The 27,470-nt window shown below is 47.2% G+C and overlaps 1 protein-coding gene across 9 annotated transcripts in view; it reads left to right on the plus strand.

Moving 5' to 3' along the window:
• Positions 1–655: 655 nt before the first annotated feature.
• Positions 656–27,470, plus strand: part of ATXN10 (ataxin 10) — a 216,792-nt gene continuing 189,977 nt past the window's right edge. For 7 of the 9 annotated variants that reach the window (XR_013623138.1, XR_013623137.1, XR_010984061.2 and 4 more), the window contains exons 1-2: positions 674–972; positions 5,979–6,200. Coding sequence is in view for 4 of the 9 variants with exons in the window: in XM_068113270.2 (XP_067969371.2) it covers positions 845–972; positions 5,979–6,200 (350 nt within the window). In the remaining 5 variants the exon portion in view is untranslated. Of the gene's footprint in view, positions 973–5,978; positions 6,201–27,470 lie in introns of all 9 variants that reach the window. The other 2 variants (XM_068113268.2, XM_068113266.2) reach the window with 2 other exon arrangements.

Below are 27,470 nucleotides of genomic sequence, written 5' to 3' on the forward strand. Positions count from 1 at the left end.
GTCACGTGGTTCGGCCGCCATATTTGTCCTAAATGGCCGATAAAAAAGTAAATTCCGGCAAGTCCTCGGTCTCTGACCGATTTTTCATCTGTATGTTCGTTTGTTTGTCTGTGAACAGGATATCTCAGAAAGTAGTGGATGGATTCGGACGACATTTGGTGGACAGTTTAGGTACCGGTACCGCTATGTAACAAGGACGGATTGATTAGATTTTGGTTCAAGTCCGAATGCACATCCGGCCTATCAGTATCAGTGGGATACAAAACGTGGGCTGTTCAACCTGGTGGAGGTGTGATCACTACCGAGTACTATTCTAGTTGGAAATGGAACACACCCCGGAATCCGGATGTTGTCTATATAAATCGGATTTGAGTTGATTTTTTTTTTCCGGTAAAACCAACATAAAGAAATAATAATAATATATAATACACACAAACAAACACGAGAGTTAATTTTTTTTTACCAATAACCAAGGTGACCGCTAAGCGACGATTATACAATTTCACACTCACAGGGATTCTCTTGAAGATTACTCGTTTTTTCGCTGGTTTCATGTGTAAGTACCTCATTTGAATTTTCACGCCAAAGCTGGTTTTAAAAGAAAATACCATCGAAACAAATGCACCACGACCGTTGGGAAGTAAAACCATAAAACAACAACAACAACTACAACAGTGGCAAAGCGGTGTATGAGTATGACTGGGCTGGCTTTGGTCAGTGTGGGCAACACGTTTCCTTAATGCAATAAATTATTTTAAATAAGTTCGGGTTTCTGCAAACGCTGTGGAATTAGGAAGTTTTAAGGTGTGGGAATCGGAGGTTTTTATTTGTGGAAAGAGACGACATGGCGAGCCTCGTCCTAGTTGAATTGAACGAATTGCTGTCTGTGGACGGGACTCTGCAAAAGCTCGGTCCTCGGACATTGGAAGCGGTTGCTGAGCTTACTCGCGCCTTCAGGCAACCTGAGAACAGGTGCGTTCGTATGAACCTCGCTTCACGGGTAAGCCGACATCGCAGCGAAATGATTGCTAGGCCGCAGACTGCTGTTCACAAGGCATGGCCATCAGGATGATTACCGCTAGGGGGCTCTGGGGCATCACCTACGCTCCCCCCCCCCCAGTTAGGGGGCTCTGGGGCATCACCTACGCCCCCCAGTTAGGGGGATCTGGGGCATCACCTACGCCCCCCCAGTTAGGGGGCTCTGGGGCATCACCTATGCCCCCCTCCCCAGTTAGGGGGCGCTGGGCATCACCTACGCCCCCCATTAGGGGGCTCTGGGGCATCACCTACGCCCCCCCCCCCCCCAGTTAGCGGACTTAGGGGAATCTCCCCCCCCCCCCCCAGTTAGCGGACATAGGGGCATACCCCCCTCTCTGTGGGGGCATGCTCCCCACAAGGAAATTTTGAAATAGTCTGCATTTTACACACTTTGGCTATTTTCTGGCTTATTGGAGTTGGTGGGAGGTAAAGTATTTCAGTGTTTCAACTAATTTATAGGGAGAATGAAATGACAATTAGGCTGAATGTGGTGTAAGTTCCACACTTGTATATGTTTACATTTGAAAGGTGTCTTTCAGCAAAATTCGCTGTAAATTTCAGAAATTCAAAAACTTCATTTTATGCACTTTGCACATTTGCTGAGTTTGTTTGGCTTCAGTCAAATTAGCCAAAATATTTTGTCCTTGAATCATTTGCTTGACAAAAGTTATTCGCTGATGCCAATATGGCGATCTTGTCTGCGCGATCTTGCATGGCATGGCAGATCACAGCGTCGTTCAGCCTTTGTTGGCTCATGGTTGACCTCAAGTAGATTTTCACTCTTCTCAGGACTGAATGACTTGGCTCGGATGTTGCTGAGGTGCCCGGCTCTGTGTAGTACAGTTTGAGAATTTTATGGACTTCTGTAAAGAGCTTCTTACTGATTGGATCCGGAGATATGGCCTGGCAAATGGTCTCAATACTAGTTAAACGGACCACACTCGTCTCCAATCTTACAAGATCGGGTCACATTTGTAGGTGGAGGCTTTGACGTTTTAGATTGATGCCATTTTTGTTCTGGTCTTAAATGGATTTCGGTATCTATATTATAATAGCCGTAGATGATTCTGTCTGTCTGTTGGGCGTCTGTTAGGGGTGTGGCTTACTCGGTTTGCAGAGTAGCTCCACCCATTCTGGGAGAGCCTTCGCTTCATGTAAACAAATATCCACCATTTTATTAACTCGCATAGCTTTGAGGCCTGTTTTGTAGGCCCGTTGTGTCTTGCTCTCTCTCCCAGTTTTATTTCCAATCAAATTCGATATATCATTTCATTTTTCACAGTCGCTAACATAGTTTTAGACTCGGTTGAAAAAAAACGGGCAGAAAATCCGATGAAAGTTGCCGTTTATACAACGAAATGAATTCTCAAACGCCTGTAACTTCAAGGCCATTGAGTCTCTCTCATGCCTTTATCTCCAATCTAACTCGCCATATGATTTCATTTTTATCAATGGTTTTGGACTCGGTGTCAGCAATAATTGAGAACATTCCACACATGCGGGAAAATGCAGAGATATATTTTTAAAAATTGCGTCATGGTGTATCATACACCGCCCAACATGACACCGACGGCAACGTGTCGATATATATTAAAAATTCGATATATCATTTCATTTTTCACAGTCGCTAACATAGTTTTAGACTCGGTTGAAAAAAAACGGGAAGAAAATCCGTTGAAAGTTGCCGTTTATAGAACGAAATGAATTCTCAAAGGCCTGTAACTAACTTCAAGGCCATTGAGTCTCTCTCACGCCTTTATCTCCAATCTAACTCACCATCTGATTTCATTTTTATTCATGGTTTTAGACTCTGTGTCAGCGCGGGAAAACGCAGAGATATATATTTTAAAATATACCATATCACCGCCCAACAGCCAACAAGTATCATACACCGCCCAACATGACACAGACGGCAACATTTCGACATTATCGCTTTTTCTTTCAACCGAGTGAGCCGAACCGAATAAACCGAGTGAATTCACCGTTTACTTTTGATGACAGTCGTCACAAAACGACATATATTTCTTCGTTTTTATTTCATTCAACATTATTAGCCGGAAGTAAAATATGGTTTAGGAAATATGTCACCGCCCAACAGCCAACAAGTATCATACACCGCCCAACATGACAGACGGCAACATGTCGACATTATCGCTTTTTCTTTAAACCGAGTGAACCGAGCCGAACCGAATAAACCGAGTGAATTCACCGTTTACTTTTGATGACAGTCGTCACAAAACGACATAATTATATTTCTTCGTTTTTATTTCATTCAACATTATTAGCCGAAAGTAAAATATGGTTCAGGAAATTACCGAGAGATATTTCTTCGTTTCTTTATTTATTAGTTATTTGCGCGTACACTTTAAATAGGTTTATTTGAAATCTTTAATTTTCACAATGTTAATATATTTGTCATTTGATGATGACGAGACACTTCCTCTTGACTCGTGACAATTCATGCGTTGCGTGGAAACTTCCATTTCCAAAATGAATGACACAGTCGATGAAGAACGACTCGGTGTCAGCAACGCGGGAAAATGCAGAGATGTGTTTTTAAAAATACACCATATCACCGCCCAACAGCCAACAAGTATCATACACCGCCCAACATGACACACAGCAACATGTCGACATTATCGCTTTTTCTTTAAACCGAGTGAACCGAGCCGAACCGAATACACCGAGTGAATTCACCAAGCGAATTTCATCCAATTCCACCGAGTTTCATGAAACCGAGATATATTTCTTCGTTTTTATTTTATTAGTTACCAGCAGAAGTACCCAGCGTTGCCGGGAGGGGGGAAGGGCATGTACACTTTAAACATGTGTGTGTGTGTGTGTGTGTGTGTGTGTGTGTGTGTGTGTGTGTGTGTGTGTGTGTGTGTGTGTGTGTGTGTGTGTGTGTGTGTGTGTGTGTGTGTGTGTGTGTGTGTGTGTGTGTGTGTCGATGTACATGTGTGTGGGTGTATATATGTGTGTGTGTGTGTGTGTGTGTGTGTGTGTGTGTGTGTGTGTATATGTAAACATGGGCCGGTGTGTGTGTGTAAAGTGTGAGGAGGTATTGGAGAGGAAAATGCAGAGATATATTTTTTAAAATCGCGCCATGATGATAAACGAAAATACACCGCCTAAAATAACAGTCGACATATATTTAAAATTCGTCACACACATCCATGCCCGTGGGATTCCCACGGGTGGGAATCCCACGGGCCTGGATGTGTGTGACATTTCGACATATTGAGTTAGATGCTGCACCTGCACATTCAGTTATATAAAATGGTTACTGGCAATAATTGCCAGTAACCATGGGGAGTATTCCAGAACTAGCGGGGTCACCCGTGGGAATCCCACGGGCATGGATGTGTGTGACATTTCGACATATTGAGTTCGATGCTGCACCTGCACATTCACTTATATAAAATGGTTACTGGCAATTGATCACATCCACAAATGATGTAATCCACACAATTTATGTACTTTACATAACGTTAATAGGAATACATGCCCGTGTAGATGGGAATGACATATAATTCACCGAAAACGTTGAAGCAACCGCATAATATTACGGTGGTTTAACTCTGAGTGAGAATAGTTCTAAATTTTAAAAACTTTCTTCTGATATTTGTGATTTATTTCAAACAAACTGTATTTCCACCACCAAATGAGATGAATGAATGATCGTTTTAAGGCCATTTTCCCCGCTAGAGCAGGGGTTAGCCTTGCGGGCCCCATGACAATCATGGTTCCCTGTTTGAGGCAATGTTTTTATGGCCGGATGCCCTTCCTGATGCCAACCCTTGGTCACGCTCTTACGATGCGCAGGGATACGGTGTACCTATTCTAAATTGGGGTACACACCGTGATCATTCATCCCAGCAAGCTGGTACTCAATTTGCCGACCTCGGAAGGATGACAGGCTGAGTCAACCCCCCTGGTGTTAATTTAGCGATCGACCGGGATTCGAACCCAGGATCCTAGGATCCCAAGCCAGCACCCTAACCGCTAAGCCAACACCAGGGATTCACTCAGATATGAGAAGGAAGAAGTCATTTTGTCCATCATACTTTTTGCTTCCACTTCCCTGTGTATATCTGCTTCACTTCATCTGTTCAATTCACACGACATGACCATTTACCTAACTACCTTTTTATACAAAATATTTGTTCATGGAAGAGTGAAGTGTCAGAGAATAATAAGGCAATGTATTGACATTGGGGCCACAGTTGGAGAGCAGGAAGGAAATGAATGAATGAATATTAATGAACGGACAATAAAAGACAAGGAGGGGGTGGGAGGGGTGGGGGGAAAGAAAAAGAATGAAAAAAAAAAACCCAAAAGAAAAACAACCAATGACCTGCTAGTAGTAAGAGGGTGAGGTTTGGCAGGGTTATCAAAATTGCAGGTTGGGATTGCAGCCCCTACTCTTAAGGCAATACCACCCTCTCATGGACTAGTCAGTTTGAAGCTCTGGAGGGAATCATTTCAGCAAGGCTGCAATTTCCACAAATTGAAGAAAAGAGTGCCGGTGTGCAGTAAATCTGGATTTTCAGAATTTAACCAGGAGTAGGCTACTGGAAGAATGTGTGTGTCCCTGGAGATGCTTGGGAGGTGTGGGTGGTTGAGTGAGTAGAGGGAGGTTAACCAAAGGAGGTGTTAAAAAAAAGAAAAAGAAGAGAGAACATTGTTCACGGTTGCTCCATCATAGAAGCACACCTTCCATCGAGGGGAGATTAAGCTGGCTGTTAGAGATCGAGCCCATTTCTGTGATATTGGTGTTGATTAGGTGGGGAGGGGGGGGGGGACAAAAACTTTTTTCTGTTAAATTTTGACCCCCTTCCCTCATCCCCTCCCCATTTCATCTCTGGTCCAAGTTGAATTTTATATCTCTAGGCTTTGCAAGTGATGAGTTTTAGTTGACGTTCATTCCTTTTTGACAGGACCGTGGCCTCTCAAGATCTATTTGTTACCTTGACCCACCTACTGCGGCTCATAACACAGGTCTCCACTGATGTCAGCTCCATAGAATTGGCGGAAAGCGAATTGATAGCTGGAAAAACCAAAGGCGCAGTTGTATCTACGTTGCTACCTTTGGCAGCAGAAACTGTTCGGTGTTTACGGAACTTGTGCGTCGAGTGTTTGAGGAACCAGAACTTTTGTCGGTAAGTCTATACCTACTTTATCCAATCGTTCATTCTATTTTGCAAGTATTTTTTGTGCTGTTTAAACTGGTTTATGATGAAAATAAACCAATCAATTATCTTGTAAATGTATTGACCTTCAAATCAATCTACCCTTGACGTCAATCTTTTCTGGTTTCCAATTTTGTTTTTAGTGAATATCGTTATAGGACTACCTACTGAAAAAATCCTTTCTCTTGGATTTCACTTTACATATATATATATTGTTGTGGATCTGCCGCCGACCTTCTCCCCTTACCAAGGGGGGGTTAGTCCCCTTGTCGTTGACTGACCAGGCGCGACCCGGGACCTATCACGTCCCTTCCGGACAGCGCAAAATAGGGCTTCAGGACCAGGTTCGCTGTTACCTAAGTACTCCTGCTGCCCTGGAAGCGAGGAAATAAGCCCCGCACGAACCATGTGTGTTGGTGATACGCCGAGCGGTTTTTCAATTCGTTCTTTCGGGTGTCCATTTTGCTTTCCAGTAGGGCTGTCAACCGATCCGAGACCGGGACGAAATCCCGGCGGTTTCGGCTTTCGAGACGGTCTCGGGACGGTCCCGAGATAAATTGACTGACGCAATTTCTCGGTAAAAAAATCCCGGTTAAAATTCCAACTTCTTGCAGATATTTTCCATAATAGAGGCATATATTGAGCCTTGCTTTCATTACTCTGCTTCTGCACAAGCATCATTTTTCGCAAGTGCAGCTGAACTGACACAAACGATGATAGATAAAGTGAACTCACTGTTCCAGGATTTTCCCCTTGTCAACAAACAATGCACTTCTTAAGTCATATTTATAAGCGTATAATGCATTTCGGATTGTACACGTTGTAGTGGTTAACTTATTCACATGTCGCGGTTAACTTATTCACTTGTCGCGGTTAACTTATCCGCATGTGACGGTTAACATTACGAATGTTTGGTCGAACCCACGCACACGGACGTTTGGTTGTGTCGTCATGACGCACGCGCAGCTGTTGGAGCCACGCCCTCCGAAGAGGGTTCTTGGTTTTATATAAGCCGTTACGACTTCCGTTCGCTAGCAGTTGCTGGAGATACCTGTACAATAAACAACCTTTTGTACCTAACAAAATGGCCTCTTCTTATCGTCTTCGGCAACCGCTAAAACGTAATATATAAAGTACACTATTTCCTGACATCGCTTTTCGCTCTGCTTTATGTTGTCATTATCCATCGTGTTAGAGTGAAAAAATGAGTTTAATGTTCGTTTTGTACGAATTAACTTCAAGATTCCAGAATGAGTTCACATTCAAACTTTTCAATGGCTTTTTTAGTTAATTTGTTTCTATCTTGGCGTTTAAGATAACGAATATGATAAGACAGCATGGCGATAACAATTGTGAAGATAAGGACTCGGGCCTGGGGGTTGGTTTGACGGTTTGAATGTGAAAGTATTTTGGTTATCTTATCTCCACTTTAGGCCTGATAAGTTGATTACGTTTACTTTAGTCACAGAGTCAAAATAAGGAGGGGGGGGGTGGGGGGGGGGTGATCACTACACCGCCTGCTTTATAATTTACAAGCAGAAGTACCCGGCATTGCCAGGCGGGGGAGGGGAGGGGAACGGGGGGGGAGCGATCCCCTTGGCAAAGCGTGCGATTTTTTTTTTTTTTTTTCATTCCGTCATAGCGTCGGAATTTAAGTACTCAACATCAGAAATGAATTTTTTTCATTGTTGTTTATATATTGTAATGAAATTCCATTATTTCTGAAGCCTCATTATTTTTATTTTTTTTTATTTTTTATTTTTTTTAATGTATTACTTTGTCAGGAACCGAGCCGACCCGAGATCCCGTTATGAAAATTGAAAATTTATCGAGACGGTTCCGAGACGGGATTTTGAATCTAGCTAACAGTACTACTTTCCAGCCCGTTTTTCACCTCTTCCAATTGATCACCCATTTTGCTTCCCAATTCATTTTTCGCCTTCTCCAATTCCCAGGTGGATTTGTCCCCCATTTCTTTCATTTGGCCACCCATTTTGTTTTCCAACCCTTTTATTTCCCGGGTGGTTTTGTCACTTTGGGTGTCCAATTTTTCAGTCAACTCGCCCTTGCTACACCTTACATCGTCCCTTATTTTATTCATTTCTTCTCCCATATACGCCCTGAGTTGTATCATAAAGAGGGTCATATCCATTGGCGCTGCGGGCGCGGCTTCCGCTGCCACTTGCGAGGTGACGCCATTTTCTACCCCAGCTACCGGCCCCTCATCAATGTCCTCCTCCATTTCTCCCAATTCTTCCCGGGGGTCCTGGGTTATTGATTCTACCTCCTCATTTACCCCCACCGGCATCCGATCGCTTTGGCTAGCCATGGCACGAATTAAATTTGGATGTTAATAATGAAATTTTGGTCGCTTGTAATTTTGAGTGCGTTAAGCGCACTTCGGGTCCTATCCAAACTCATGACCCCAATTGTTGTGGATCTGCCGCCGGCCTTCTCCCCTTACCAAGGGGGAATTAGTCCCCTTGTCTTTGACTGACCTCGCGCGACCCGGGACCTATCACGTCCCTTCCGGACAGCGCAAAATCGGGTTTCAGGACCAAGTTCGCTGTTACCTAAGTACTCGCGATGTCCTGGATGCGAGGAAATAAGCCCCGCACGAACCACGTGTGTTGGTGATACGCCGAGCGGTTGCGTACTCATGATTCGCGCTATTATTAATTACTAGACCCCGATTCAAGCGGTTCGCTCTTTATTGTGAGGCAGTTGCAGGAGAAGTACATGGAGAAGAGGAAGAGGTTGTTTCTTGGGTTTGTTGATCTGGGGAAAACATTCGATTGGTTCCACGCGAAGTATTGACATGGGCATTGAGGAAGTTAGAAGTGGAGGAATGGTTGATCAGAGTAGTGATGGCAATGTACAAAAGAGCGCACACAGCTGTAAGGACGAAGGATGGGAACAGTGGTGAGTTTGAGGTGAAGGTGGGAGTGCATCAGGGGTCGGTACTAAGTCCACTACTATTTGTAGCTGTGATGGAGGTGCTGGCTCAGAACGTAAAGGAGGGTTTACCGTGGGAGTTGTTGTATGTAGATGATCTGGTGTTGATTGCGGAAAGTATGGATGGACTGAAGGAAAAGATGAACAAGTGGAAGGAATGTATGGAGACAAAAGGTCTGAAGGTGAATATAGGAAAGACGAAGGTGATGGCAAGTGGTAAAGCATGTGGTGAGGTGGAAAGAACTGGGAAGTGGCCATGTGCTGTGTGCAGGAAGGGTGTCGGAGTGAACTCCATTCAATGTACAATGTGCACTGAGTGGGTTCATCAAAAATGTAGTGGTCTGAGAGGGTCATTAACCAGTGTGGCAGCTACATTCAAATGTAAGGTGTGCACAGAGGGAGCTGCAGATGGAGAAAATGTTGAGTTGGATCTTGGAGACGGCGTGAAGCTGGAAGGTGTGAAAACATTTTGCTACCTCGGAGACATGCTGAATGGAGAAGGTGGATCAGACACGGCAACGGTTGCTAGAGTGAGATCTGCATGGAAGAAGTTTCGGGAACTGAGTGGCGTGCTGATGAGGAGGGGAGTGTCGTTGAAGCTGAAGGGAAAGGTGTATGCTGCATGTGTGAGAAGTGTTATAATTTATGGGAGCGAGACATGGGTCATGAATGTCGAGCAGCAATGAAGGCTGGAAAGTGGAAATGCGAATGGTTCGGTGGATGTGCGGAGTATCGTTGAGAGAGAGGAAGACAAATGATGAATTGCGAAAGATGATGGGAATAGAGCCTGTGATTGATGCTGTGAAGAGGAACAGGTTGAGATGGTTTCGTCATGTGTTGAGGAAGGATGAAAGTGACTGGTTGAGAAGAGTGATGGAAATGAATGTAGAAGGAAGTAGAGGACGGGGAAGACCGAGAAAGACTTGGCTAAAAATGGTGAAAGAAGAAATGCGGGCAAGGGGGTTAACAAGGAGAGATGCAGAAAATAGGGCAAAATGGAGAAGATTGTCATGGGGCATGGGGACCGCAAGGCTAGCCCCCGCTCTAGCAGGGAAAATGGCCTTAAAATGCATGTTGTTGTTTGTGTTGATTCAAGCGGTTCTTATTCGTACCACGCTTAGTCAATGGAGAAATCACAAAGGCGATCAAATTAGAAAGGAAAGGAAGACAAATATGTTTAATTCTTATGCACGTATTTACAGCCAGGACGAAGTGACACAGGGCAGCTTAAACAGTCGTATTCTTAATCCCAAGGACACGGGCCCGTCTCACACACACACTCACACGGGGGTTGCTGATGGGCAGGTTGATGTTCACCAGCGCGTCCAGGGATGGCTCCCCTGCAGCTCTCTCTCCGGTCCCTGGCACGTCCCGTGTAGATGGAAGGAGGAGAAGGCAGGAGCTCGCCGCGTGTCGTTTGAACGGAGCGGGTTGTCACGGGGCGAATGGTAGGGAGCGGACTTTGGCGTGGCTGGCGGTTATTCACTTGCGGCTATGGCCGCACTTACTCGCGTGGGTGAAAAGCGCAATATGCGTTACCGGCGCGTCTGGCTGCGCCCGCGTACTTTGTACAGTTCAACGCCTCTTCTTCTCACTCTCTGCGCAAGTCCTCAAACAACGCGCGTATCCTCTGCAAGTCCTTTGCAACGCACTTATCCTCTGCAAGTCCTTTCCTTTCGCCACCGCCGTTCAAGTCCTGCTCGTAAGTCCTATCGCGCCACTGGTGCAAGTCAAGTCCTTTCGAGGGCTTTGTGCAGCGGCTTATATAGGCACGCCCCGCGAACCTTCTCGAACTCACCAGACGCGCTTCACCATGCCCTCTCACGCCATTCCGCTCGAGCTCTGATTGGCTGGTGGCTCTTACCGTCTCACGCTGCCGCTCCCGACCTCAACGCCGCCCCCACCTTTTTAGGCCTACCTCGTGTTACTCGACTAGTGGGCAGCCAAATGGGGCGTGGGATGGATTATGCCCATAGAGGTAGAATTGGAGGGTGGACGCAAAATGAATGGAATGGCCTGTTCTCCGGTCTTTACACAACGCAGGCACTAAGAGGGGAAATGGCCCATTCTTACACATACTAAGACCTAACTATACTACAAATGGGCCTTTATGTTGCTCGTGTGACTAACTATGGGGGGCAAACCTTTAACCCTTTAATGACTTCAATGTGCCAATCTCAAAACCGTAGCAATATATATATATATATATATATGATGTCCACTCCCGCATCATCAGATGCATATGGCTGCCGAAGCAGTTCCTTGACTATTGTGCACAATCCTGGTCAAGGCGTCACTCCTATGCAGCACACTCATATGGCTTATTCATCCCAGTAAGCTTGTATTCATTTCACAAACCTCAGAAAGATGACAGGCTGAGTCAACCCCACCTGGTGTTAATTCAATGACCAACGGGGATTTTAACTCGGGACCCGAGAATCCCAAGCCAGCACCCTAACCGTTACAATTACACTACTAGGAATAAGCTTAAACCTTCCTTAGTTACAGACTTTTTTTTTTTTTTTTTTTTTTTTTTTTTTTTTTTTTTTGTATACAATATCGAGGCTCGTGAAAGAGCGAACATTAATCACATGAACACACAGAAAGACAAACCGACACATAAAACATATAACATAGGGAGCGGTAGACAAGATGGGGAGAGAGGGGGAAGGACACAAACACAACATTTGAGAGCAGGGACCGAGAGACATGGAGACATCGAGAGATCTGAGAGAGGGCGAGGGCTTTGGGGGGGGGGGGCGTGGGAAGGGGGCAGTGGGAGAGGTATAACACATATGGACACTGCCAGGACTTCCAGGAAAGAAGTTGGAATTTCAAACAAGGTGGATCTGGGGTGAATTAGCGGGGGTAGAAAAGATCAAGGTTTTGGATGGGGGAAGATAAGAGATGGTGGTGAACAGCTGTTTTAAAGACCTGGAGGGAGGAGTGGGATTGAAGGGAGTGAGGGAGTTTGTTCCAGAGGCGGGAGAAAAGAGGAATGAAAGAGTGAAGGTGAGCGGAGAGCCGAGATTTCGGCAGTTTAACCATCAGAGGGTTGCTGGCAGATCTTGTGCGACCTGTAGGAATATTTGGGGGACAGAGCACAGAGAGAGCTGGGGGTGCAAGGCCGGAGAGGAGTCGGTAGAAGACAGAAAGACCACCTACCTGCCTGCGGTGAGTGAGTGAAAGGCCCTCAGAGATAGCTTCATCGCGGGAGATTCCAATAATTCTGAAAGCTTTGGTTTCAACAGCGTGAAGCCGAGCTAGGTGTGAGGCAGGAGCACCGGCCCATAGGGGAGAACAGTATTCCATTGAGCTGCGGATGAAAGCCTTGTATGTGGTGAGGAGCTCAGGTGTGCCGAGGAAGGACTTCGCACGACGGAGGATGCCCAGTCGGCGACTGGCTTTGGAGGCCAGCTTGGAAATGTGGTTTTCCCAAGAAAGATCATGGCAGATAGTGAGACCCAAAATCTTGAGCGACAGAACTTCTTGGAGAGGATTGTTGAGAAAGTAGATGGGAGGGTTGTCCAGTCGATCTTTTCGGAGAGACATAGTAAGAGTGTGAGATTTGTCAGGATTGAAAGACATGTTCCACTTGTTTGACCAGTCTGTGATTTTGTCCAGGTCTTCAGAGAGTGAGGAGGCAGCAGACTGCCGATCTGAGGGAAGAGGAATGGAGCGGCAGAGAGTGGAGTCATCAGCAAAGAGATAGAGAGGATTTTCGAGAGAGTCAGAGAGATCATTGATGAAGACCAGAAAAAGCACGGGGCCCAGAACACTGCCTTGGGGAACTCCAGCCTGAACAGGAAGAGGAGATGAGAGAAACCCATTCAGGGCCACACGTTGACGACGACTAGAGAGGAAGTCCGCCAGCCATGCGTGGAGATTTCCATGGATACCAAAGGAGGAGAGTTTGGTGAGCAGAGCGGGGTGCCAGACCGTGTCGAAGGCACGTGATATGTCGAGGGAGACAGCTCTAATTTCCTGTTTGGCATTGAGGACCTCCATCCATTGTTGAGACAGCAGAAGCAGCATGTCCAGAGTAGAGTGACCTGGTCTGAAACCAAATTGATGATCAGAGATCAAGCCATTGGAGAAGAGGAAAGATTTCATATCAGAAGCAATGATGGATTCCATGACTTTGCTGATAATTGGGAGAAGGCTGATTGGTCTGTAGTTGCTAGGATCTGTTTTTGCACCTTTTTTGTGCAAAGCGGTGATGTTGGCTGATTTCCAAGCAGATGGCAGTTGACCTTGAGCAAAAGAGAGGGTGAAGAGAACAGAGAGAGGGTGAGATAGAGCAGCAGAGCAGGATTTTAGGACCCGTGGGCTGATGCCGTCGGGTCCAGTTGCAGAATCAGAGTCGAGGGTTGACAGAAACTTTTCCACCTTGTCAGGAGGAAAGGACACGGAGTCCAGGAGCAGCAGGGTACGACTGGGTATGGTGGGTACAGAGAGGGATGGGTTTGGGACACAAGATTTAGAGGCAAACACAGAGTTGAGGCATTCAGCTTTTTCACGTGCGGAGTCAGCTGTGTAGCCGTTTGAGGTAAGGGAGGGGATGGAGGGGGAACAAACACCAGAAACGGATTTGACCAGACGCCACCAGGATTTGGAAGATGGAGACAGATAAGAGAGTTCGGTCTTGAGAACGGAGAGATATTGTTTCCTGGCTCTCCTGAGGGTGGACACACACTTGTTTCGGGCTTTGTGAAAGGAAATGAGATTTCCTTCCGTTGGATTTGCTTTCCAGGAGACGAAGGCAAGTTGTTTCTGGGCAACAGCCTCACCACAAGATTCCGTGTACCATGGACGGGAGGAAGGGTATGACAACTGAAGACGAGATGGGATAAATCTGTGCATGAGAGAGAGCAATTTACTTTGGAAGAATTCCCAGGATGAGTTGATGTCAGAGGTGGTAGAGATGGGAGACCAGTCCAGATGATTGATGGCTGCTTGAAGACCGTGCCAGTTGGCCTGAGTGAAATGCCAGACTCGTCGACGCTGAGCAGGCTCCCTGAGGATGGTCAGAGAGATGTCCACTTTAACAAGGACATGATGAGATGATCCGATCGGAGCAGAAGAAGAGCAGCAGACATTTTCAGGGAAGTTAGTCATAACCAAGTCCAGAAGAGAAGATGTTCCGTTGACTGAGATCCGGGTCGGGAAATTGACAGATTGTGTCAGTCCCAGTGAGTCGCAGAAGTCCTTTGCTGAGGAGCCATGGCTGGTGAGAGAGGTACCCACACCCAGCCAACTGGCATGATGACAGTTGAAATCACCACATATGAGGAAGAGAGAGTTGGGATGAGTAGATAGAAGTTGGTCCATATCATCAGACAGCGAGATGTAGATGGAGTCATCACTGTTTGGTGGACGGTACAACACACATATGAACAAGAGGTGCGAGCGAAGGGGAAGCCGTAGCCAGAGGTATTCCTGGGGGTGAGGTGGAGAGAGTGCAGTGCAGGGCGAGTGAGGAAGAGTTTTTGATAAAGATAGCAACCCCGCCTCCAGGACGAGGCTCAGGTCTATCATACCGGAGGAGGGAGTAGCCCGGGAGAGATACTATGGAATCAGAGACATCATAAAGGAGGAAAGTTTCTGTTAAGCAGATCACGTCTGGTTTGACAGAAGCAACCTGTATGGAGAGATCAGTTAAGTTTGAACGAAGGCCCCGGATGTTTGAGGTCCATACCGTTAATGAAGAGGAAGGGGGAGCATCAGATTCAGAACAGGGCGGAAGAGGGGTAGGGTAAGATGTGGAAGAGGTGGAAGAGGTAGGGAGAGCTGTTGAAGGTGTGTCAGAGATTTCAGAATAGCTCGGAGAAAGGGAAGGATGGGGCGGACAAAAGGTTTGATGGTGATTGGGTGAGCCACAATGAGGTGTTATTTGAGGAGGGGGAAGAGCGAGGCAGAAGGTTGGGGGAGATGGAGGTGAGAGTTTGAAGGGGGAAGAAGCGGGGAGGACGCTTTGAGGAGGGGGAGTGAGAGGGGGGAAATTGAGAAGCAATGAGGGTGGGGAGATTTGAAGGGGAGGGGTGAGGGGGGAGTTTGGGAGGGAAGGGACAAGGGGAGGGATTTGAAAGGGATGGGATATGGGGGAGATTTGGAGGGGAGGGGTGAGGCAGGAGTCTAGGAGGGGAGGGGCGAGGGGGCATCTTGGCGGGGAGGGGTGAGGGAGTAGTTTAGGAGGGAGGGGGCAAGGGGGGAGATTTGAAAGGGATGGGGGATGGGGAAGATTTGGAGGGGAGGGGTGATGGGGAAGATTTGGAGGGGAGGGGTTATGGGGAAGATTTGGAGAGGAGGGGTGAGATTGGATTTTTGAAAGTGTACGATTTATGGGAAACGAACATTTATTGCAAAATGAGTTTCTTGTGACCTTCGAGTTAAAAATACGTTTAAGGACGCTGGATGGAGGATGGAGTGCAGGAGAGTTTAGGGAATGTAGAACAAAGGCACTATAGGAGATGGATATTTTTTTTGGGATGAATTGATTTGGTGAGCAAGTCGAAAGCAGCCTTTTAAAGAAGAAGAAGAAAAAGGTGTTATAAAATATGACGGAATACATAACTTGAGGGGAAAGTGTAAACATTGAAGGTTAATGAGTGAAAACTATCTGGGGAAATGGGGGAGAAACACGTGGTCGAAGAACGAACGAACGAATAAGAATGAATAAACGAATGAGAACAGAGAAGGAAATGTTTTTTTTTTTTTTTTTTTTTTTTTTTTTTTGAGTTGAGATTTACACAAGGAAGTAGGCTATGGGTGAAAAGACTGGGAATACAGAGAACGAAAGTTATTGGATCACAAACGACGGACCACTGAGAGAAAAACAAAGCCTCAAGGTTGTACAGTGCACACTGTACAAGGCCTTGCTCGCGACACGGCAAACAGACGATCAATTTATGAAAGATAAACACCGAGAAACAACCAAAGTTGCACACAATAACTTCACACGCCGAAAGATAAATACAGTTTCGACAAAATACAATTGTGAACAGACTTAACTTTGAAAAACGTGGAGACCGTGTGGAGCTTCGAAAATCCCTGCCGCCGTCTCCAAGATCTCGCGAGATCTCCAACTTGGCATTTAATATGGAATATTTTTTTTGTGGGGGTGAACTTACTTTTCAAGTTGACTTAGAAGCAAAAGTTCATTGGAATTATGTTGAAATTATTCTAGATTTTGTTAATGTGACCTTTAAAAGAAACAAAAACCACATTTGACATTTCGAAGCAAATAAATTGATCCTTGAAAGTGATGTAAACTGATATTGAACTCGATTCATGGACAGTACTGTGTTAAACTTCTGTACGTTTTCCAGAAGTATCTCTTTATTTTACACATGAGCCAATTTTCTTTTTTAGGAAAAACAAAAGTTAAATTACGACTGGGATTACGGACAGTAAAATTACAGTTCAGTACGTCGTGTAACCCCCACGAGCATTCAGGAGAGCACGCACACGTTGAGGAATGCTGTTCACGAGATTTGCCAAGGTTTGGACCGGAATCGCTTGCCATGCAGTGACAAAAGCCTGCTGTAATTCATGCACAGAGGTCGGCTGCTGGTCCAAGTTGTCGATTTGACGCGTTAATTCTGCCCACAAGTTCTCTCGGATTCATATCCGGGGACATGGCAGGCCACTCTATATGCTCTACACCACAGTCAGCAAGAAAGTGTTGGATCATGCGAGCACGATGAGGCCGTGCATTGTCGTCTTGGAAGACAAAGTTTCCTCGAAAGGCTGCACGAGCAAATGGAAGCAATGTTTCTTCCAGAATGGCCCTGTACTTGAACTGGTTCAGGTTTCCATTCAGAACAACCAGGTCAGTTTTGCCCCCTGCATGAAAAGCAGCCCAAACGGTCACCCCACCACCTCCAGCTTGGACTCTTGGCACTATACAATCTTCGTTGTAGGCTTCATGCACTTGTCTGCGCACTCGGACATGGCCATCTTGACGATAGACCAGAAATCAAGACTCGTCACTGAAGATCACGTGATTCTAGTGTCCTGGTTGCCATTGACGGTGCTCTCTGGCCCACTGCAATCGGCGCTGGCGGTGTTGTCTTGTCAGGCGTGGCTTTCTCAGGGGACACCTGGCACGATAGCCTGCTTGAACCAGTTGTTGGTTGACTAGCCTTCTGGATACAGGCACATTTGTCAGTTGCTGCCACTCAGCCCTAAGCCGATTAGCTGACTTGGTACGGCCATTGCGGACTAACTGGTGCAGCTGGCGATCATCCCTCCTTGTGGTTCTGCGGGGACGTCCTGGCCTCAATATTGGAGTAGGGACACCCCTCTGATCATTTCGTTTCGGTATCTTTGACACCTGGTGTTGGGCTAGCGGCTAGGGTGCCGGCTTAGGATTCAAGGATCCTGGGTTCGAATCCCGGTCGATTGCTGAATTAACGCCAGGGGGGTTGACTCAGCCTGTTCATCCTTCCGAGGTCGGCTAATTGAGTACCAGTTCACTGGTAATTCCCTGTTTGTCGTTAAAGGCGGCAAAAAGGGTTGGCGTCAGGAAGGGCATCCGGCCGTAAAACATTGCTTCAAAAAGGGACCGAAAAACAACAACAACCACGATTCCCGAAAAAGGCCAACCCCCGCTTCTTTGCGGGGAAAAATGGCCTCTAAAGGTGGTTTTTTATCTTTGACACCTGGCCTTGATTGATGCCATACTGCCGAGCAATAGCACGCTGTTTCATGCCGGAATTTCGTAAAGCCACCACTCCATGACAAACAGCATTGTCGAGTTGACGGACCATCTCCAGAGGAAGCGGCAATAACTTTTGTTGACGTGCAGCAGTTGTTTTCCACTAATACAGAACGCAACAACCCTTATATACCCGATTGTGAAGCCAATCATCAAATATACCTGTCCGTACATTTTGTCACGCCACCTGTGATATAATCCTGTTATTGACTTCTTGCTGCGACAGACAATCAGTGACATAGTTCTTTGAACAAAGAAATCACCGAAGCGTAAAAGAAACTCACCAGATTGATGTACTGAGTTTAGAAAGGAAACCCAAGTCAAGAAAAAAAAAAAATTCCATATTAAATGCCAAGTCTGTATATCTGAAATACATTGCTTCTGAAGCCGCCATAATGGCCTTTAAACACTTTACAAGAATAATCATCCAACGTAGAATGATATTGACAATTCCATAAACAAATCGTAATGGAGGCCCACACTCTTGATAAAGCTTCGGTGCATTCAGACCCATTTTCTGGCCGGAACCAATCTTGGGCAGATCACCATTCCGTCACAGGATACTTGAGCAAAAGTGGCAGGAATTTGTCAATTTGTTTAGGCTGCCGGTGATATTTTGGTTCTTCTTTGTGAGAGACCCTGGTGGATCTCTAATATCCACTAATGAACAGTTCTGGCAGACTGGTCGTCTTGCTTGACATCGTTCCGAAGGACGCCGCACATTGACGCCTCGCCTTGCATGCGAAACACCAGGATAACCGTTTATAGCTGGGCCAAGATTTAAACCCAGACGAGTGTGTATCCCTCGAGGCTCTCCTGCCAGCCCACTATAAATATACATAGACAACTTTAAATTAATTTATTGTGAGCACAAACATAAAATTAACCAAGACCGTGTACTTTTCTCGCATGTCATTGCATAAATATTGATTACTTCAAGGCATTATGAGACACCATGTTCAATGCAAATAAAGTGAACAAACAAGAATAAATAAGCAAGTGTTATTTTTAAGAATCTTAAAAAGCAGTCATCGTTGTAGTTTTAAACCTTTATAATTGTTTGTACATAGTTACAACTTATCAGGAAGCTTGAAATATCTGTGGCCAGGAATGCGACTTTTTTGCTTATATAATATTGTTACGGAAACGGAGTACGGCGCTCCTTTAGCGGGGTGGGGGGGGGGGGTTAATCTCCCTTTTATTTTCACTGGCCGTCTCCGCTCCTGAAGCTACCCCGCTCCCTCCACGAGGCAGGTGGGCAACTTCGCTCGAGACCACGGACAAGATGTTATTTTGCTGAGCGGTTTTTAGCAGCCCGCGGCTCGAGCCATTAACAAATATTAACCCGATCCTAAACGTTGGCCAAATCGTGCCATAGGTGTTCAATGTGGAAACCTCTAAAGCGACCGAATATGAAGAAGCAAAAGGGGTAAAGAAAGAACACAGGGATTTATTAATTATTTACACACAACCAAAGCAGAGAAGAAAAGAAATGTAATTTACAGGGAAAAATAGAGGACACAGTGCAATTCTACTTGTACAAGCTTAACTTAAAAACCCAGACACCCCAGACAACACAGACAAACAGACGACAGTCAGACTTACACAAATGGGAATGAAGCAGGAATCAATGGCTGGAAAGGGAGGAAGTTTCAGCTGGAGCTTGCTCCCGCACGGGACGTCGGGCTGGACATCGACGGCCACCGATGCCACCGCAATCTGGTTCCCGCGTAGCAGCGGGTCGAAGCTGCGTGTCAAAGCTGCGCGCGCGCAGGGGGGCTGGACAGCGTCGTCTATCTCCCGGCAGAACTGCAAGCCTGACTTGGTTCAGTGCAATTCCACTCCTTCTCCACTGAACTCTTACGCATCTCCTGGGTCACGCATCTGCCGGGTCACGCATCTGCCGGGTCACGCATCTGCCGGGTCACGCATCTGCCACAGCTGCCGCATCTCCCACGAAAAGGCTTGCGCGGGCGCTTTTATAACGCGCTTCAAGATCAATGCGCTTCTGGTTGATCAATGCGCTTCAATCTCAAGAACCCTGGTTGGCTGGTGGGGGCTCGCTGGCTCCACCTTTTGATGACGATGGGCGGGCAACGCCCTTGATGTAGCTCCTCCCCCTTCTTCTCCGAGGCTTGACCACGTGCGTAATGGAGGCAAATGCAGTTGGCAATAATGCAGTTGGCAATGATGCAGTTGGAAAGGGAGGCTTTGGGGGAATTTGAAAAAGGGGATCCATCTTATTCGTTTCGGTGCAATGCAGTGTCAACTAATGGGCAACAGAGCCTTATACTGACATAGAATAAAGAAATAACTTTGGAGATGTTCTATGGTTCTCTACATGTGTGCGATTGACTAACTAAAAGGACGACCTTTGATCTTTACACAAATTGATGGAGGTATTTACAAAGAATTACTATTATTTACAGAGGGTGATATTTACAACACAGGATTCTCAAATCCGCAACACTGCACCCTCATCCTCCAGGCACGTCCCGGGCCTATAAAACTTTACTTAATGTGGCACGTAGGTGTAATTCCCTCTACAATTAATCTGACCCTGAGTGTGACAGTTTTAAAACACAAATAAGTATGTCCCGCTATTGCATTGCACCCTGCCTAACAGACTCACGCCCACAGGATAAGCGAATTGCGGAATTGATTTTCAAACTATACATGTACGGTGGGGAGCATTATTTACAAGTTACACTATTTCATTATTTACAAAACGCAACCCAGGACCTGTCATTTTCTTTTTCAGGAGAAACAAAAAGAAAATCCTGTGGGAGGGGAGGAGACAGCATGCACTGCATCGATGCACCAGCACCAATAAAGAGCACCAAAACACCAAAGAGCACCAATCAACACAAAAAGCACCAATCCCGTACACAGTCATCACATAATAAAAAAAAACACTGATGATCTGGATCTTCTGGTCTGTTCTGCTGACTGTCGTCTTCCAGTTGTTGTCTTTCTTGTGGCTTGCTGCCTATTTGTAAAGATAAAAAGGCACACAACGCGTCCATCTTTTTATTTATGGCCCACAGGGGCCGACTATGGGTGGTTCACCTGCTGGCTTGGTGCCACCTCACCGGGTCCACAAGCAAGATCTTTTGGCCGCAATGGCCGGTCCCAGCAGAGGGCCCAGGCCCCAAAACTTGGGGTCCATAAGTGGTGCTTGGCCACAGACTGTGGTCCATAAGTGGTGCGTGGATGCAGGCAGCTGTTTGCGGGGATTCGGGCACACAATGGCGGACTCCCGCATGCTCCCCTCAGTGCCCAGAGAGCACGATCCATGGGTCGGGGAAGGAAGACAGAGAGGGCAGGTTAGCGAGGGGTAAGGTCACAAGGGTACACATCAACGAAGGTAATGCAAGGTGAGGTGCGCCTCGAGACTGAGCGGAGAAAAGCTCGTTCCTATCGTATGTCACCCCACCCGTCACCTGTTTTACCCTTGCCCCTTACCCCCGTATTTACAAAATCTACACCCTTACCAATTCGTCACTAATGTCACGTCTTCCCCATAATTCCCCGATACCAAATTCATCACAATCCCACTAATCCAAAATTTGCCATCACCAATTCATCACCAATCCCTCTTAAGGAGGAAGAGATGGAACAACAACACAATGTCACACCCACGTCATGATGCGTCTTACATCCTCAAAACATTTGCACAAAAATAATAAAAACAAATCATGGCATGACATGGAGTTACGTCGCCTCAGGTGAGTGGATGCAGATGGTGCGAGGAGATTTCAATCCTATCTACCTTCTAAATGACATTAACACACTTTACACTACCCGGGGTCTTTCCCTGCCAATCCATTGGCCATCTTACTCTATGCGGTTTTAAGAACCAAATTCCCATTGACCAAACTGTGGTGCTTCATCAATTTGGGGTCTCACTCCCCCGGTTCAACTCCCTGTGCCTTTGCACAATTTCAGGACTGGGTCGTGTGGCTCTCCCAGCAGATCTACCCACCTGCACACCTCCACCACTGCAGTTGCCTCCGAGCTTACCTGCTCCTTACCTAACATATCTAACTGGGGAAGGCCCTCTGGCGCTCTCCCCACTCGGTGCCCTCCCTGGCACTGGGCTACCCGGGTCCATCCTCCGGATCCTCGGGCCCCATCCACAACTCTAACGGCTCCCAGAGCCCACCTGCGGCCTCACTTGGCCGACATCCTCACAGTGGCGGAGTGCCCATTTAACTACACACACTAACAAGCCACACTCCCAGCCATTTCCATGTCACTAATGCACCCATCGAAACACCATTCTTCCACATGCACCACAGATGCCAATATCCAACCACAATTTACCTATACCCTCTACCTAACTCTTAAACTACCCTCACCGGGTATTCGTGATGGGGTCCATCCTCCCCATACACACCTTCGCACCATCCACTCCACTCCACAGTTTCCACCATACTCACTCCACACCATCCATTCCATACTCCATATGTTCCATACCATTCATTTCATTCAACCATGCTCACCTGTATTGGCACACCTGTGCAATCACTCCTACACCTGGTGCTTCCTGCACCCTCCTTCCTCCAGGACCATTTGCTCAACACAACACACAATCACCATTACTCACTCATACACTGCTCCATACACCTGTTCACTTGCACACCTGTGCAATCACACCTGGTGCCTCCTGCACCCTCCTTCGTCCCAGGCTTCTTCGTTCAATACAATACACTCTCCCACACTTTTCACAATACGCTACTGAATACACTTTTACACACACACACAGCATCATCTGATCTAACTACTCCCCTCTGAAACTCGCGCTTCCCAGTCGCCCCTTATACTATTGCGCTCCCTCGTCGTTATAATCCAACTACCCTACACTCTACGTCCCCACTACAGGTATAATGTCGCTACTTAAATCTCCAGTTAACTATGGTCAATCTTCTCTAGATCCCTATCATTTTATCTTAACCCTCCCGGGCTAGTTTGCACTGCCATAAACCCCATAGCTAGTGCTCATGTGCCCCGTGTGTGTGAGGGATGGCAGAGTTGCCATCCCACCACATCGGGCATGTCCCACTATCACTTTTGCCATCAAATTTTCTGCAAATCAAAATTTGCCAATCATCTGCCAATCAAATTTTGCTCATCAATTTTTGCCAATCACCAATTCCCTATCCCTACCAAATGTCCTTTAACTTGAGCCTCGGTGCGTTTTTACATTCCCGAAGCTCGGCTTCGCAAAGCCGAGCTATGAACGCGGGTGGTTCGTTTCCTACAGTTGGATCCGTCCGGCACTCGGTTCAGGGGAGGGGGTTCGCTCGGGCCGAGATTCCGAGGTCCACCTCGGCGCGGAGCCTTCCGGTCTCCCGCCCGATGGCCCAACCTCGCCCGGCCGGAACGCCGCAACCACAAGGGGTCGCCGTGCCGACTCTTCCCACCTGCCCTTGAACCGGGCCGCCCGCTCCGCTTAGCGGAGCACGGACGCGACCGTGCAGGGCGAGGCCCGGCACGGATCGCGCACGGCGGTTCTTTTGAAACTGCCGTGGTTACGATCCCCGCTGGTTCCCGCAGCACCCAAAGCCCGGCATGAACCGAGGGCTCGCTTCGGCTAACCGTCGGTCTAACTGCTAACCCGGTTAACGTCAATGCTTCACTTGCATGCTCACACCACGCGTTCCGTTCCTTATTCACACATCCAGGTGTCTCCATACACTCAGTCATTGCACCTTCTCTAACACACCACCCAGGTACACTCATTACGCTCACAGGCTTTGTCACACACCTGACCACCGCACACCTTGGCACACACTCGTCGTTTGCACACCTCATCAACACACCTCTTCGCACCCACTCCTCGGTCACATCCTCTGTGACAACCACGGGTGTGCACTCTTCCGCACACCCAATCACGTGCTTCACGACCAACTCAAGTGTACATTCCCACACGCGCTCGACCATTCCAGGTGTGCATCCTTCCATTCCAGGTGTGCATCCTTTCTCACCTGACAACCAACTCGTACTCCGTGTCACTCTTACTACCACACTCTGTCGTGCATTCACCCTCACTCTCGACAGCACACTCACTCCTCGGCGCACACTCTTTCCTCACACACACCTCCGTTCCACACCTTTCTTGCGCACCTTCTTGCGCACTCTCTCCCGGTACATACTCTGTACCACTCATGGGGGTGCATCCTTGCACACACCCGATCACCGCCGCACACGCTGGCTCACTAATACCTTCCGCACTCCCCATAGTCGGACATCCTTGCACACCTCCTCTTTCCACACACTCTGTACCTGTCGCACACCTCATCAGCGGCCTCTCATGAACGCCCGGGTCTAAAGCAACACCCAAGCTGACTGAATCTCCCCTCACACCATATACATTTCCGAGTATATCGCCACACACCTCGGCACCTCATCTTCGCTCCTCCTCCGCCACCTGCAAACTCTTTATTTGGTCAGTAAGCACATCATCACGATTTAAGCACAGACCTTGTACATATTCCATCACCTCTTCCTTTATCTCTCTCTTAGTTTCCCTTCGTCTCTTCTTAATTTCACTCACCCCCTCTTCCACTTCCTCTAATTTTTGTTTCACCTCTTTTATTTCCCGGTGCGCCCCCTCAATTTCTTCCTCTAATGCCACCTTGGTCGTTTCTATGTGCGTACTTACTTCCCGTTCTTTCGTCTCCATTGCCTCTGTCACCTCGTCCAACGTCTTTGTCAGTCCCTCATGTACCATCTGACATTCCCTCTTCGTCGCTATAAGTTCTTTTTTTTTATCTCTTTCTGTGTCGCCTTCAACCCCCCGATTACCGCAGTGTTCTTCTCCACTTGCTCCCCTAATTCCTTTTGTTCCACCGTCAGCTGCTCTACTCCCCTCGTCAGATCTTCTATGCCCCCCTGTAACCTAGCCGTACTATTTCTCACCTCTTTCTCCATACGCTCCTCACCCCGCTTTACCTCCTCGCGTACCCCCGCGACCTCTTCGCCCACATCTCGTCTGATCTCCTCCCCCATTTCTCCCATCTCTTTGGTAGATGCCGCCCTCATCTGTTCCAAATCATTCCTCTGGGCATCCAATTTTGTTTCTAACCCGATTTTCACCTCCTCTATCTGATTCCCCATCTGTTTAATTTCCCGGGCGGATTGCTCCCCTATTTCCCTCAATTTGCCTTCCATGGTGTTTTCTAACCCCGTTAACCCCTTCTTCACCCCTTTCATCCCGTTTTCTAACCCCGTTAACCCCTTCTTCACCCCTTTCATCCCGTTGTCTAACCCCTCAAATTTGGCTTCTAGCCCCCTGATTTGATTTCCCATATTACTCCTCAATTCCCCTATTTGATTTTCTAATCCCCCAAATTTACTGTCCAACTTCCCAATTTGGTCACCCAGTTGCTCACCCTGAGCCCTCGTCTCTTCTTTTTGGGTGTCTAATTTGGCCATTATTTGCATCATAAATACTCATGTACTCCGGCATCTCGGGCTCGGCTGCCGCGACCACGTGCGAAGCGCCGCCATTTTGTGCGCCTGAAACCTCCGCAACCCAATGCGTATTGCGCTCCTCCTCAATCTCTCCCATCTCCTCCCTGGAGTCCTGGGTCGATTATAAACCCTCTAACTCTACCCCCACCGGCATCCGGTCGCCTTGATTATCCATGGCACGATTTAAATTTAGGATGTTAAAATAAAATTTTGGCCACGTTACGCGCACTTCGGGTCCGAATCCCACTCCTGACACCAATTGTTGAGGAAATGGAGTATGGCGCTCCCCTTTAGCGGGGGGGGGGGGGGTTAATCCCCCTTTTATTTTCACTGGCCGTCTCCGCTCTTGAAGCTACCCCGCTCCCTCCACGAGGCAGGTGGGCAACTTCGCTCGAGACCACGGACAAGATGTTATTTTGCCGAGCGGTTTTTAGCAGCCCGCGGCTCGAGCCATTAACAAATACTAACCCTATCCTAAACGTTGGCCAAATCGTGCCACAGGTGTTCAATGTGGAAACCTTTAAAGCGACCGAATATGAAGAAGCAAAAGGGGTAAAGAAAGAACACAGGGATTTATTAATTATTTACACACAACCAAAGCAGAGAAGAGAAGAAAAGAAATGTAATTTACAGGGAAAAATAGAAGACACAGTGCAATTCTACTTATACAAGCTTAACTTAAAACCCAGACAACACAGACAAACAGACGACAGTCAGACTTACACAAATGGGAATGAAGCAGGAATCAATGGCTGGAAGGGGAGGAAGGTTCAGCTGGAGCTTGCTCCCGCACGGGACGTCGGGCTGGACATCGACGGCCACCGATGCCACCGCAGTCTGGTTCCCGCGTAGCAGCGGGTCGAAGCTGCGCATCGAAGCTGTATGTCGAAGCTGCGTGTCAAAGCTGCGCGCGCGCAGGGGGGCTGGACAGCGTCGTCTATCTCCCGGCAGAACCGCAAGCCTGACTTGGTTCAGTGCAATTCCACTCCTTCTCCACTGAACTCTTACGCATCTCCTGGGTCACGCATCTGCCGGGTCACGCATCTGCCACATCTGCCACATCTGCCGCATCTCCCACGAAAAGGCTTGCGCGGGCGCTTTTATAACGCGCTTCAAGATCAACGCGCGCCACGCCCGGGATGGTATCTCATGAACCCTGGTTGGCTGGTGGGGGCTCGCTGGCTCCACCTTTTGATGACGATGGGTGGGCAACGCCCTTGATGTAGCTCCTCCCCCTTCTTCTCCGAGGCTTGACCACGTGCGTAATGGAGGCAAATGCAGTTGGCAATAATGCAGTTGGCAATGATGCAGTTGGAAAGGGAGGCTTTGGGGGAATTTGAAAAATGGGATCTATCTTATTCGATTCGGTGCAATGCAGTGTCAACTAATGGTCAACAGAGCCTTATACTGACATAGAATAAAGAAATAACTATAGAGAGGTTCTATGGTTCTCTACGTGTGTGCGATGGACTAACTAAAAGGACGACCTTTGATCTTTACACAAATTGATAGGTATTTACAAAGAATCTATATAATAATACCGTAAGGACTCGACTTTATCCCTTTTATGCTGCACACAGTGACCCGATGCCCACGGCACTAATGCATTTACGATCTACGAACCACGCTCTTTGTTTATCACGTACAGCCACACTCGAAAAATCTGAATTAGTCGACTTTGGGGCCAAAAAGCATACGATTAACGGCCGATACGACACCATCTTACGACGCCATCGTATTGGCGTCTGCTGGGCGAAGGCGATGCGAGCCATCCGCTGATTGGACAGTCGAGTGGTGTGAACATGGCTGGTGTGAACCAAATGGTCTTTTTATTCCCTTGAACATTTTAAATTAGGATATATAAGGAAACGTCTTTATCGTCATTTTAATAAAGTTAAATGGAGTGACGTTGCGATACTCGGGGTGCGTTGCATAAATCCTCGTAACTCAGAGAGGTGTAGCAGGTGGCGAGACGTAACACTCCCAGAATGGCGCTATGCCGATTCCTATTACGAATCCATTCATTTTTCAAAAGTATATCGTAGCGTTGTCATTTAAGTAGATTGCAATAAATACGTTGTTCATAT

The sequence above is a fragment of the Myxine glutinosa genome, chromosome 4, assembly GCF_964187855.1.
Source record: "Myxine glutinosa chromosome 4, kmMyxGlut1.1, whole genome shotgun sequence".
NCBI lineage: Eukaryota > Metazoa > Chordata > Myxini > Myxiniformes > Myxinidae > Myxine > Myxine glutinosa.